This window comes from Lodderomyces beijingensis (genome assembly GCF_963989305.1).
Source record: "Lodderomyces beijingensis strain CBS 14171 genome assembly, chromosome: 8".
Classification (NCBI taxonomy): Eukaryota; Fungi; Ascomycota; class Pichiomycetes; order Serinales; family Debaryomycetaceae; genus Lodderomyces; species Lodderomyces beijingensis.
This window is the reverse complement of record NC_089977.1, coordinates 698,601-708,842: the sequence shown is the minus strand read 5'-3', so window position 1 is coordinate 708,842 and position 10,242 is coordinate 698,601. Positions and strand designations below refer to the sequence as shown.

Sequence of the window (10,242 nt, the reverse complement as noted above, 5' to 3'; positions counted from 1 at the left end):
GGGGTTTCAATAACAGAGTCCACTGGGAATTTTAACATCATGTGACCTTTCCTCGAAGATGTAAAACGGTCCTGTTCAATCATACACCTGACAATTGAACAAATCAAAGAGTGGACAAAGTTCAATTTTGACACGAACTGGAAGGCAACGCCAGATAAGAGTCTCGTTATTATTCTTTGAATAGAACAACAACAAAAGGGCCAACAACAACCAACATGCCTACACGCGAACACGCAGGTGCAGGTGCAGGTGCAGGTGCAGGTATAGGTGCAGTGGCAGTTTCAAATAGCGTCTTCGTCGTCCCCCAAAGAAAGACCCAGGGTAGAGGTGCATCGTAGCGGGCGTGAAAGGAAAAGAAGAAGAAAGAAAAATTACGCGTCTCATTTCGCCACCATCCCACGTCCGTCGTCAAAGGACTCGCTCTCCAACACCAACACAGCCAAGACATCTAACCTCCCCACAAAATAAAATTTACCGAAATCAAGTGATTTTTGACATGCAACATGGGGTGGTGGTTTCTCGAGGGGATCCAAAGTTTCCCTCCTTTCGCAATTGCGAAAACAAATATGTAGCCGCGGTATAGCTCCAAAAAAAAAGAGCTATCTCAGAGTATAGCACTCGCGAAAACCCTTGAGTGGAATCGAAACTCGACAAATATCCCCCCACTCCAGTGCAAATGAAACAAAGTGCTTAGCCCATGGCATCATCATCGTTACCGTCTGTCCCCTCTTTTCCCCCCCTCGTAAACGTGTAATCCTAATCCCAACCGGCACTAACCCGCTCTACAGCTCGTGTACATTTTTCCCATTTTCGCCATATCTCGTGAGATATCCCATGCAGAAGAGTCGCCAACAATAAGTAAAGCGGGATTAAGAAGAAAAAAAAAAGAGAGGGTGCTCAACGTATCCTTTTTCTCAAGAGATATGGATGTTTCGGCTCTCGTCAAGCAACAGTCCCAAGTTTAGTTCAGACAAAGGCCGGCTTTGTCTCGACGAGGTTGACATTGATGTTGAAGACGACGACACGGATTTTCTGTAATTGCGCGTACATCTATATCCATATATGCACATGTACATGTAAATCGATCCCAAGCCACGAAGTTTAAAACGACCCTCGTTTTTCTTTTCATGATCTATTCACCCATTCATTGAATAACGCTAAATCAGTGGGTTATTAAATTGGCAAGCACCACGAGGCTATAACGACTGCTGGTAGTAAAAAAGCCGTCTAATTTATAGGCTTTAGAAATGGGAGAGAGAACGGGGAAGGGGGGGCGCGCTTTTTTTGGTGCCGCTTGATACCGAGACCAACTGGAGTACGAAAAAGTCAGAGGTTGCCGATGCCAAGTCCAAGTCCAAAGTTTTTGCTAGACCCCCTTTGAGCTGGCAATTTTGGAGCGGACTTTGCACGCCGGCTGTATCTTATTGGAAACAAGTGGAATAGATGGCTGCTTTGAAATCGGAAAACCAAGCCCACGGCACCCCCTATCGTAAAACAATTAGCCCTTTGTACATTCCACACTCAGTCAACGGTTTCACATCGGCCGAAAGTGGCTGCAAACTTCAAACAACCGAACCCAGTAAAACCCAAAAACACCCAGCTTCATGCTGCAAAAACCCCCAAGAGACAGTGATATAAAGTAAAACAGAAACGAAAAAAAAAACGTGTAATTTCAACATAATTACCACGAAGTAGAACAATTTTCTTTGGGAAAAGCAAGAAGCTTTATCACATTTTCACAAGTTCAATCAATTGCAGCTTTGATTTTTCTCCCTCACTCCCTCCCGTTCTTTCTCTCGCGTCACCTACCTAGAAGTATGAACAGGGGGAGGCCCATCAGGAGCAGCATAGCTAGTCTTGCCATCGCCCTGAGGCTGAGGCTCGTATCCATTGCTATAAGGAGGAGGCACATAGTTATAATTACCAGGCGCACCAGGTGCTCCAGGTGCTCCAGGAGGCACTGGTCCATAACTAGGCCCACTGGCATAGTAATGAGCTCCACCGGGAGGTGGCCCATGCATGGGGTACATTGGAGCACCGACATTCTGATGCGGGTACACCGGTATAACCTTGGCCTTGCTTCTTCTTTTCCTTCTCCATGCGAGCAATGCGAATAAAATGGCAAAGACGGGGATGAATATGAGGAGCCAGAATAACCATCTGTGGGGGCCGGTCAAGGCCCGCTTGTTTAGGTTGACTATGGTTAGCGTTGTCATTATTGAGTCGACTTCTCTATAGTTGAGGGAGTCGGGAGTCGACGGCGTGTAATATATGGGATGAAGGGGTGGCGGTGTTTTTATAGTGGAAGGGGGAAGGGGGAAAGATTAACTCTACTCAGCCGCTGGTGGAATTTTGATCATCATCATCGAGTTTATAACCCGCTGACAGAATTTCTTGGAATTTATATACTACTGCTACCACCACCACCACCAACACCACCAACAAGAACCATACTGTAAACCACCTACCTTCAGAAGATAGGGAAAGGGAGACGTTGTATTTGAGTTCACTCTGTGTAGGTATATTTTTTTTTTTCTTGGAGTTTATCTTCCACGAAGTAAGAGGTATGTGAGTTCATGTGATGCAAATTTTTTACCCATGTTATACAAACATCGAAACTCACACACCTACCACCTCCATGTCTCTTTTGACCATAGCCCGTGACCTGGGAAAGTTTATGCGAGTCACGTGGTCACTGCCACGTCAATTGCACATGGAGTTAATACCAAACGACGAGTTGTCTACAGGTCTAGTCTAACCACCACCGCCATAGGCCTGATTTGTTCCACTTTTTAATCAAACTGGAGCCACCATAAACACCGTGGCCGAGTTGTGCCGGCTCTCAGCAAGAAATATAGCGGGATACTTAAGTGCCATCGACGTTATACCGTACAATTTAAATATGAACAAAAGGTACCTCAGTCTAACTTTAATTGTCTCTCTTTTTTTTTACCATATTTAACATCATCGAGACATTTGGTGAAGGTAACATCGACACACTTTGTTTATTGAGATTGAAGCACTACACAAAAAACGCCGTTAGTCCTCACCCTACCCCCCTGAAAAAGCCCCCTAAAGAACCCCGTGATCTCATTTACTCCAACACCAACACACATACACACCTCCTGCTTCTTTACCTTGGCCTGAAATAGGATAAAGTCGGATGTATATGAAAAAGCAGTTTAAACTGTATCACCAAGGCAATTGGAAGACAGAAGTGAGGTGTTCAAAACACGGGCAACTGCTATCAAGGCGCAACAGGTTAATGTAGCATTTCTCAATGACCTCACGCTCAACAACAGCATAGCATGAAGGTACTATGTAAGCCCACCCTTGAGGACTGAAGAAAAGGTGCTTTAGCATTGGTAATCGATTTTGATTTCAGTACAAGTTCAAACACACCACATCCCCATACCGAGAGGTCGACTATGTGGCACAAGAGCCCGATACGACTATCTTGGACTACACGTCGACTCGATGCCACCGCCTGCGTCATCAACCGTCGTCCGCCACGCAGTGGGACACGCCGGGTGAATTCTTGATTTTAATGACGACGGGGCTCGCTTCACCAGCCGTCGTTACAGTATAAATATATATATTCACATTTTGGCAGCAACAGTAAACACCAACTTTTTAAAGTCTTATTTTCAAGCCTATGTAGTATTTTGGCAAAGTGGGGCTGAGCGTTGGCGGTGGAGGTTGTTGTTGGTGGTGCTCTCCATTTTCATGCAAAGAAACAAAGTTTGACCCTTTGAAACTTTGACCCTTTCAACCTTTGAAACTTTGAAACTTTGAAGCGTTTCTCCGCAAAAAAACCGAGACAGGTGTGTGTGGGTGTGTCTCTCAACAAAGCCCCTCCATCGTCACCCACGATCATAAAATTGCTGGATGTAGTCATTACTCTACCGCCGATTTACGAGCCACATTGACGAGCATCAGCCCTCCTACTAGCGGTGGTTGAACATATAATAATCAGTCCAACCCAAAAAATTATACAAGGGCATTGCCAGACAAAAAAAAAACCAGCAAGATCTCGGTATATTTGACGCGCAAGGGGCTGGGGAGTGGGTCGTCCTTTTTCTCCGCAAGAGGCACCAGTCGTAGCTGCGTTACCAACCCTCTTCGCCAAAAGCAGCACCTCTCTTGCCTCCTTGCGCAGAACAGCTTTTAGGGAGAAAGAGGGAGGGGAAGTCTTTACCTTTCTTTCTTTCTTTCTTTTCTTGCTTGCTGAACTGGAAAACTGGCGAAACAACCAACCCCAACCCCAACACCGCATTTTTTCCGCGAGTCTCTTTTTTGCTTTACTCCAAGCCAGCTAACACCAGCTTACTCCTTTTGGTTGATAAAAGCAAGAAGCTAGGGCGTTTTTTCTCGGAAAATAACCCATGTATATGGCTCGCTTTCCATCGACCTGGACTCTGGGGACACTCGCTTAGCATTTCCAACACCACTGCAATAAACCCGATCAAGAACCGGAGAAAGAGACAAGGAGTAAAGGAGAGAGAGAGAAAGAGACAATTTTTCAGAGGAGTTTTGAGTGAATATAGAGGTTCAGCTAAAATTTCGCCAACGAAAACCAGCACCTTTTCAACCCCAATTCTTCTTCCTCTTTTCATATCTCGCTATCATTAATCTTGTGGCATGAGTTTCTTTGTTGTACCCTCGGTGTCATACCAAACACAGCAGAAACTCAAGAAGCATAAAGATAAGAAAAAGGAGGAGAAGGAGAAGCAAAAGGATAAGGACAAGGACAAGGGCAAGAGAAAGGACAAAGGAAAGGACAAAGACAAGGATAAGGACAAGGATAAGGACAAGGATAAGGACAAGGACAAGGATAGAGATCACCACCACCACCATCATCATCACCGGAGGGGTGCGGACCACAAGTTGTTACTGTCGACTGCAAGTATACACAGCACAGATAGTAACACCAGTTTCTCGTCAAAAAAGAACAAACTCAAGTCAGGATGGAATATATTTGGCGGAGGAAGCAACGCCGCTGGAGCAGCTGGTGACAGTAAGGGAAATGGTATCGAGTCGAGGGAGTCGCGCAGATCCGATGCTGCAGATGCAAAGTCGTTCATGTCCGATAACTCGGCTGCTTCCTCCAGTACAACTCCTGTAGACAATGACAATGACAATGACAATGACAATGACAATGACGATGACAACGACACATCAGAGGCTTTTTACCCGCAACAGGCACGAAGCCCAGCATCCCAGGCAAATCGACTGATTTCTTCAGAAAGCGGACTTCGTCACTCTCCAAGTCTTACTCCATACCATGATTTCCAACTAAAGTCAATGAGACACCACAGCCATCCAGATACGTCGCAAGAAAAGAATCAGCTTCAAAAGCTGCAGCTGCAGCTACAGCTGCACCAGCAACTGGCTCTGGCAAAAAACAAACTAAGCGAGTCCATTCAAAAAAGTCACACACTTTCTCCAAAAACACCACAGGTGGTATCCCCCGAGGAAATTGCTCGAGAAGAAGAACACCCAACCGTCATTGCTTCATACTATCTCGATTCAGAATCGTTTAGAGTGACTCAAAGCACAGCAGGAGGCGTTTCAAATATATTATCCCATGGTGGAGTGGGAGGAAGCGGAGCAGGAACTGTACTAGGAATGGGAGGTGGAGGTGGAGGAGGAATGTCTCCGATTTCTCCGTTGACTCAAGTCCAGCCTCTGTCGATTGTACACGGGTTTTCCCAAGCCCAGGTTTCGCCACGCACATCGAGACCTAGGACCAATTCCGTTTATTCGGCAACTACTCCTCAAGTGTCTCCAGGTAACCCTAATCCTCACTATTTACTGAATCAAATGTTTCATAGAAACAATTCAGCTTCCAGCTTGAATCAAGTCAACAGTTCACTGGTTGCAACTACTCCCCCAGTCAAGGAATCGCATCAAAAGTTTAGAAAACTATCATTTTTAACTTCGAGTGGCAACCACAAGAAGGAAGATGCATCGCCAGTGATACCGGGCCCACTGCCAGAGGGCGAATCGCCAGGAGGTGGGAACAGATCACCGGCGATGGCTTTAAACTCTTATTTTCCCGATACCTCGGCATCACTGAGAATCCCACCTTACAAGCCAGTGATTAACTTGAGCGTTTACAACTCAACCAAAACTATTCAAGAACAATTTCTTAGCCCTGCTTTCCAAATTTTCAGATACAACAATTTTCTCAAGATTATGAGCGAATACCATACAAGTGACGCCTTGAACTTTGCGAGAATAAGAAACCATTCACTTTTCAAATTCATAATGCGTCAGAAAAACGGCAAAAACTTGGTTGAGCGCAATGGGTTTTTCAACTCGGAGAACTATACCACGTTGAACTCGACCGAATCGGTACTTGCCTATTTCCTCTATGCCAAGACGAGAGACTTTCTCAGGACATTGGTGAGACTAACTTCTCCTAATGAAAAGTTGACGGGCCATGAAGAATTGACCCAGTGCAACTTTACAAACTATGTGAGGTACTTGATCAGCTTGCCCGATGAAGAAACCATTGAAGATAAGGACTCGTTGACTGACTTGCAAAAGAAGCATTATGAAATCAAGGCAATCTTCAACACCATAGGTTTAGCTCTATACAATTTGCACAAGAGAGAAGAAGACCCCAGTAATGTCTCAGTCGAATACAACGAAAACCCGAAAGCACTTATATCAAAGCTTTTGCTCGCTTGTATTACCAAACTATCATACGAATACATTTTACTTGAAAAATACCGGCTTGACATGGCAACCAAGATGCATGGAAACCACTTGTTGGACAAGAGACAGCTCACATTGCTATTCAACCAGTACAAAGTGCTGATCAGAACCCTTTCGAGGGAAAACGTCAAGGTGTTTGTATACAACACGACGCAATCTTTGCAGTACGGGTGGTATCTCGCCATCACCATTCCCTTTGTGCGGTTCATCGAGTCCCACGTATACAACGAGGACCCCAACCTCATCAACGACGAAGCAGAATACGCCAAAGTCTTGAAAGAAACACCAAAGGAGGACTTTAAAAAATCAGACGTCGAACTATTTGAAACTTATATGAAAAAATTAAACATTGCATCGTACCAGGAGTATGACGCAATGAGTTTGGACAAGCTCATCAAGATTGGCAAACAAGTTCAGGACCAGGCCAAACCGGTGCGTCCACCCGCTGCACCTATCCCATCAATAGCCACCACGCCCATGATACCCGCTCCTTCAATCTCAACTTCATCACGCAAGCCCATGATTGATCCACGCAGCGTCTTGCCGGCGTCAAGCTTCAGCCACAAGCCGACAAACATTGAATACTACGACTCCAGCATGAGCCACATTGCATCCAACACATTCAACTTGGTCCACTGTCGCGATTTCGCGTATCAGGCAACCGCGCAAAATTACCGCACGTTGCTCTCCGAGTTTCACCGTATTTTGAAGCCAGGAGGATCCGTTGTGTTTGATTCGATTCATTTCGGAGCACTAGCGTTGGATAAACTCCACTCTGAGTTCCCCACGGGCGAGTTCCCCTCCGGTTGGACGCATGACCCCAAGGCCCACGTCAGTAACGACGACAGGTTCCCCGCGAGGATCCCCACCTACATGCAGAGCTTGTTGACTGAGTTGCATAAGAGATTTGGAAAGGGTAATGTCAAGTTTAGTGTCGCGTTGTTGAGCTCGAATTTCGACCTCAATAATTACTTAATCAAGTTTGTTGGGTTGAAGTTGTATGAATCTGTTGGCATGGTTGATGAATACGTTGAATATTTTGAGCAGGCTGTTGATGGAGATGAGCTGAAGATTATCAATACTTATGGAAGCAGTGTGCATTTTGGATTCCATGTTGAAGCTACAAAACAGGCTGAAAGCTGAATAAGAACATAGCTGAGAGCGTAGCGTTGGGATCCGATCCCGTCACAACGGGGGTTAAATAGAGACATTGAGTATATACATTAATTGCAGGACATTTAATAACAAACTCGAAAGTCGCTAAGCTGGACAGCCTTTTCAACTTCCTTTAACCTCTCCGGCAACTACTCTACCGATTCAGGACAACTCTTGGTGTCTTGTTTGCTTGTTTTATTGACTCACTTTCTATAACTGACTCATTCAACAATCACTCATACAATCACGTGACTGAATATTTTTCCCAAGACCCTCCTCACACCATCTAGAAATTTTGATTTTGCAGTTACTCTTCACCCCATCACCAAGGTTTACTCATAGGCTTCACCACACACACATCAGAGCCCACCTCCTCCGCCCCACACGGCAACGCACATAACTCCATCGAACTATGCCAAAGTTGGTCCACGTGATAGACCTAGAAAGCGGCAACTTGCAATCGCTATCCAACGCCATCAAGAAAATCGACCCCGCTTACGAGATCAATTTTATTCACAATGAAGAAGAGTTTTTACAACAGGATCACCAGATTGAAAAATTGATCTTCCCTGGAGTTGGGAACTATGGTCATTTTGCTCATCAAATTTATGCCAGGAACTTGGATCAGCATATCAAGAAATATATTGAACAGGACCGATGTCTTATGGGGATCTGTGTCGGCTTGCAGGCGTTTGCAACTTCTTCCGAGGAGAGCCCACAAGTGCAAGGCTTGGGAGTTATCGACTTGAAATTGAAAAAATTCAACGTGAATGACCCAGTTTACCAAAATCAAGGTATCAAGAAGGCTGTGCCGCACATTGGATGGAATGCAATTGAGGAGATTGAAATGAGCAACGGGGCGGATCTACCACTGGACCAATCGTTGTTTAATTTGAATTTGCAAAACAAGTATTATTTCGTTCATTCGTACGCTGCCGTAATAGACCAAGACCAGGAACAAGAAAAACAGATTGCAAAATTGCGGGGACAAGGTTGGAATTTAGCCATTGCGAGGTACGGACTGGAAAAGTTTGTAGCTGCGATAAACAAGGGCAATTTGTTTGCTACGCAATTCCACCCTGAAAAATCGGGAATCGCAGGCGTCAAGATCATCAAGAGTTTCCTCCAAGGGGAGAAATTCTCGACTTTGCACAAGTGCGATGTGCAGCAGCAGCCACGCAATATTGAAAAGACCATGAGCGGGTTAACTAGGCGTATCATTGCCTGTCTAGACGTGCGCACCAACGATGACGGAGACTTGGTGGTCACCAAAGGTGACCAATACAACGTGCGGGAAAGCACCGCCTCTTCCACCACCAGCACGGAGTCAACCAGGGTGAGGAACTTGGGGAAGCCCGTTGAGTTAGCCACGAGGTACTATCTTCAAGGCGCAGACGAAATCACATTTCTCAACATCACCTCTTTCCGAAACTCGCCACTTGAAGATCTCCCCATGTTGCAAGTGTTACAAAAGGCCGCCGAGACTATATTTGTTCCATTGACCGTGGGGGGCGGGATCAAGGATATGGTTGACCCCAAGACCAACCAGCTCGTGCCCGCGGTGCAAGTTGCTGACTTGTATTTCCGGTCAGGTGCAGATAAAGTCAGTATCGGGTCAGATGCCGTGCGTATCGCGGAGGAATACTACGCCAATGACAAGAAAGCCACTGGCTCTTCCGCCATTGAGACCATTGCCACCACGTTTGGAAACCAAGCCGTGGTGATTTCAGTTGACCCTAAACGGAAATACGTTGCTTCACCCAGCGACACCACGATGCAAACCATCGAAATCACAGATCCTAAGCGCTATGGACCAGCAGGCGAGAGGTTTTGCTATTACCAAGTCACGTCTCAAGGTGGACGCAAGATTCACGACTTGGGCGCATTGGAACTAGTCCAAGCTTGTGAAGCACTCGGTGCAGGTGAAATCTTGTTGAATTCGATCGACCACGACGGATCCAACTCTGGGTTCAATTTAGAGTTGCTCAAGCAGATCAAGACTCAAACTAGCATCCCTGTTATTGCAAGTTCCGGAGCCGGGAACCCCAAGCATTTCCAAGAGGTGTTTGAGATGGAGTGTGCCATCGATGCCGCCTTGGGCGCGGGGCTCTTCCATCGTGGAGAGTACAGCGTTAATGAGGTCAAGAAGTATTTACAAGACGAAGCCAAGATGGATGTGAGGTTGGACGACTCCGTTGAGTTATAGAAAGGTTTTTAAAAGAGAAATGTGTAGAATTGTTGTAGAGATGAATGTAATATGATTGTTGATACCGCTTGGGAACATGGGGAAGAGAAGGGTTTTCTGTGAGACTGCATACAGTGAGGGGATGAGGTTCATCATCACCAAAGCAAGGAATATACATG

At 45.7% G+C, this 10,242-nt stretch overlaps 3 protein-coding genes across 3 annotated transcripts; 2 read left to right on the top strand and 1 right to left on the bottom strand. All coding sequences in view use genetic code 12, as the record gives it.

The window, feature by feature from the left end:
- Positions 1–1,805: 1,805 nt before the first annotated feature.
- LODBEIA_P60360 (uncharacterized protein) lies at positions 1,806–2,216 on the bottom strand (the record flags this gene model as incomplete). Its single annotated transcript, XM_066976435.1, has 1 exon — positions 1,806–2,216. One exon carries the CDS (start codon positions 2,214–2,216, stop codon positions 1,806–1,808), a length of 411 nt encoding a protein of 136 aa, XP_066832974.1.
- A 2,425-nt stretch (positions 2,217–4,641) lies between these two features.
- LODBEIA_P60350 (uncharacterized protein) lies at positions 4,642–7,866 on the top strand (the record flags this gene model as incomplete). The annotated part of the gene is made up of 1 exon (XM_066976434.1): positions 4,642–7,866. One exon carries the CDS (start codon positions 4,642–4,644, stop codon positions 7,864–7,866), a length of 3,225 nt encoding a protein of 1,074 aa, XP_066832973.1.
- Positions 7,867–8,290: 424 nt separating this feature from the next.
- Positions 8,291–10,084, top strand: LODBEIA_P60340 (uncharacterized protein; the record flags this gene model as incomplete). The annotated part of the gene is made up of 1 exon (XM_066976433.1): positions 8,291–10,084. One exon carries the CDS (start codon positions 8,291–8,293, stop codon positions 10,082–10,084), a length of 1,794 nt encoding a protein of 597 aa, XP_066832972.1.
- Between the last annotated feature and the right edge of the window lie 158 nt (positions 10,085–10,242).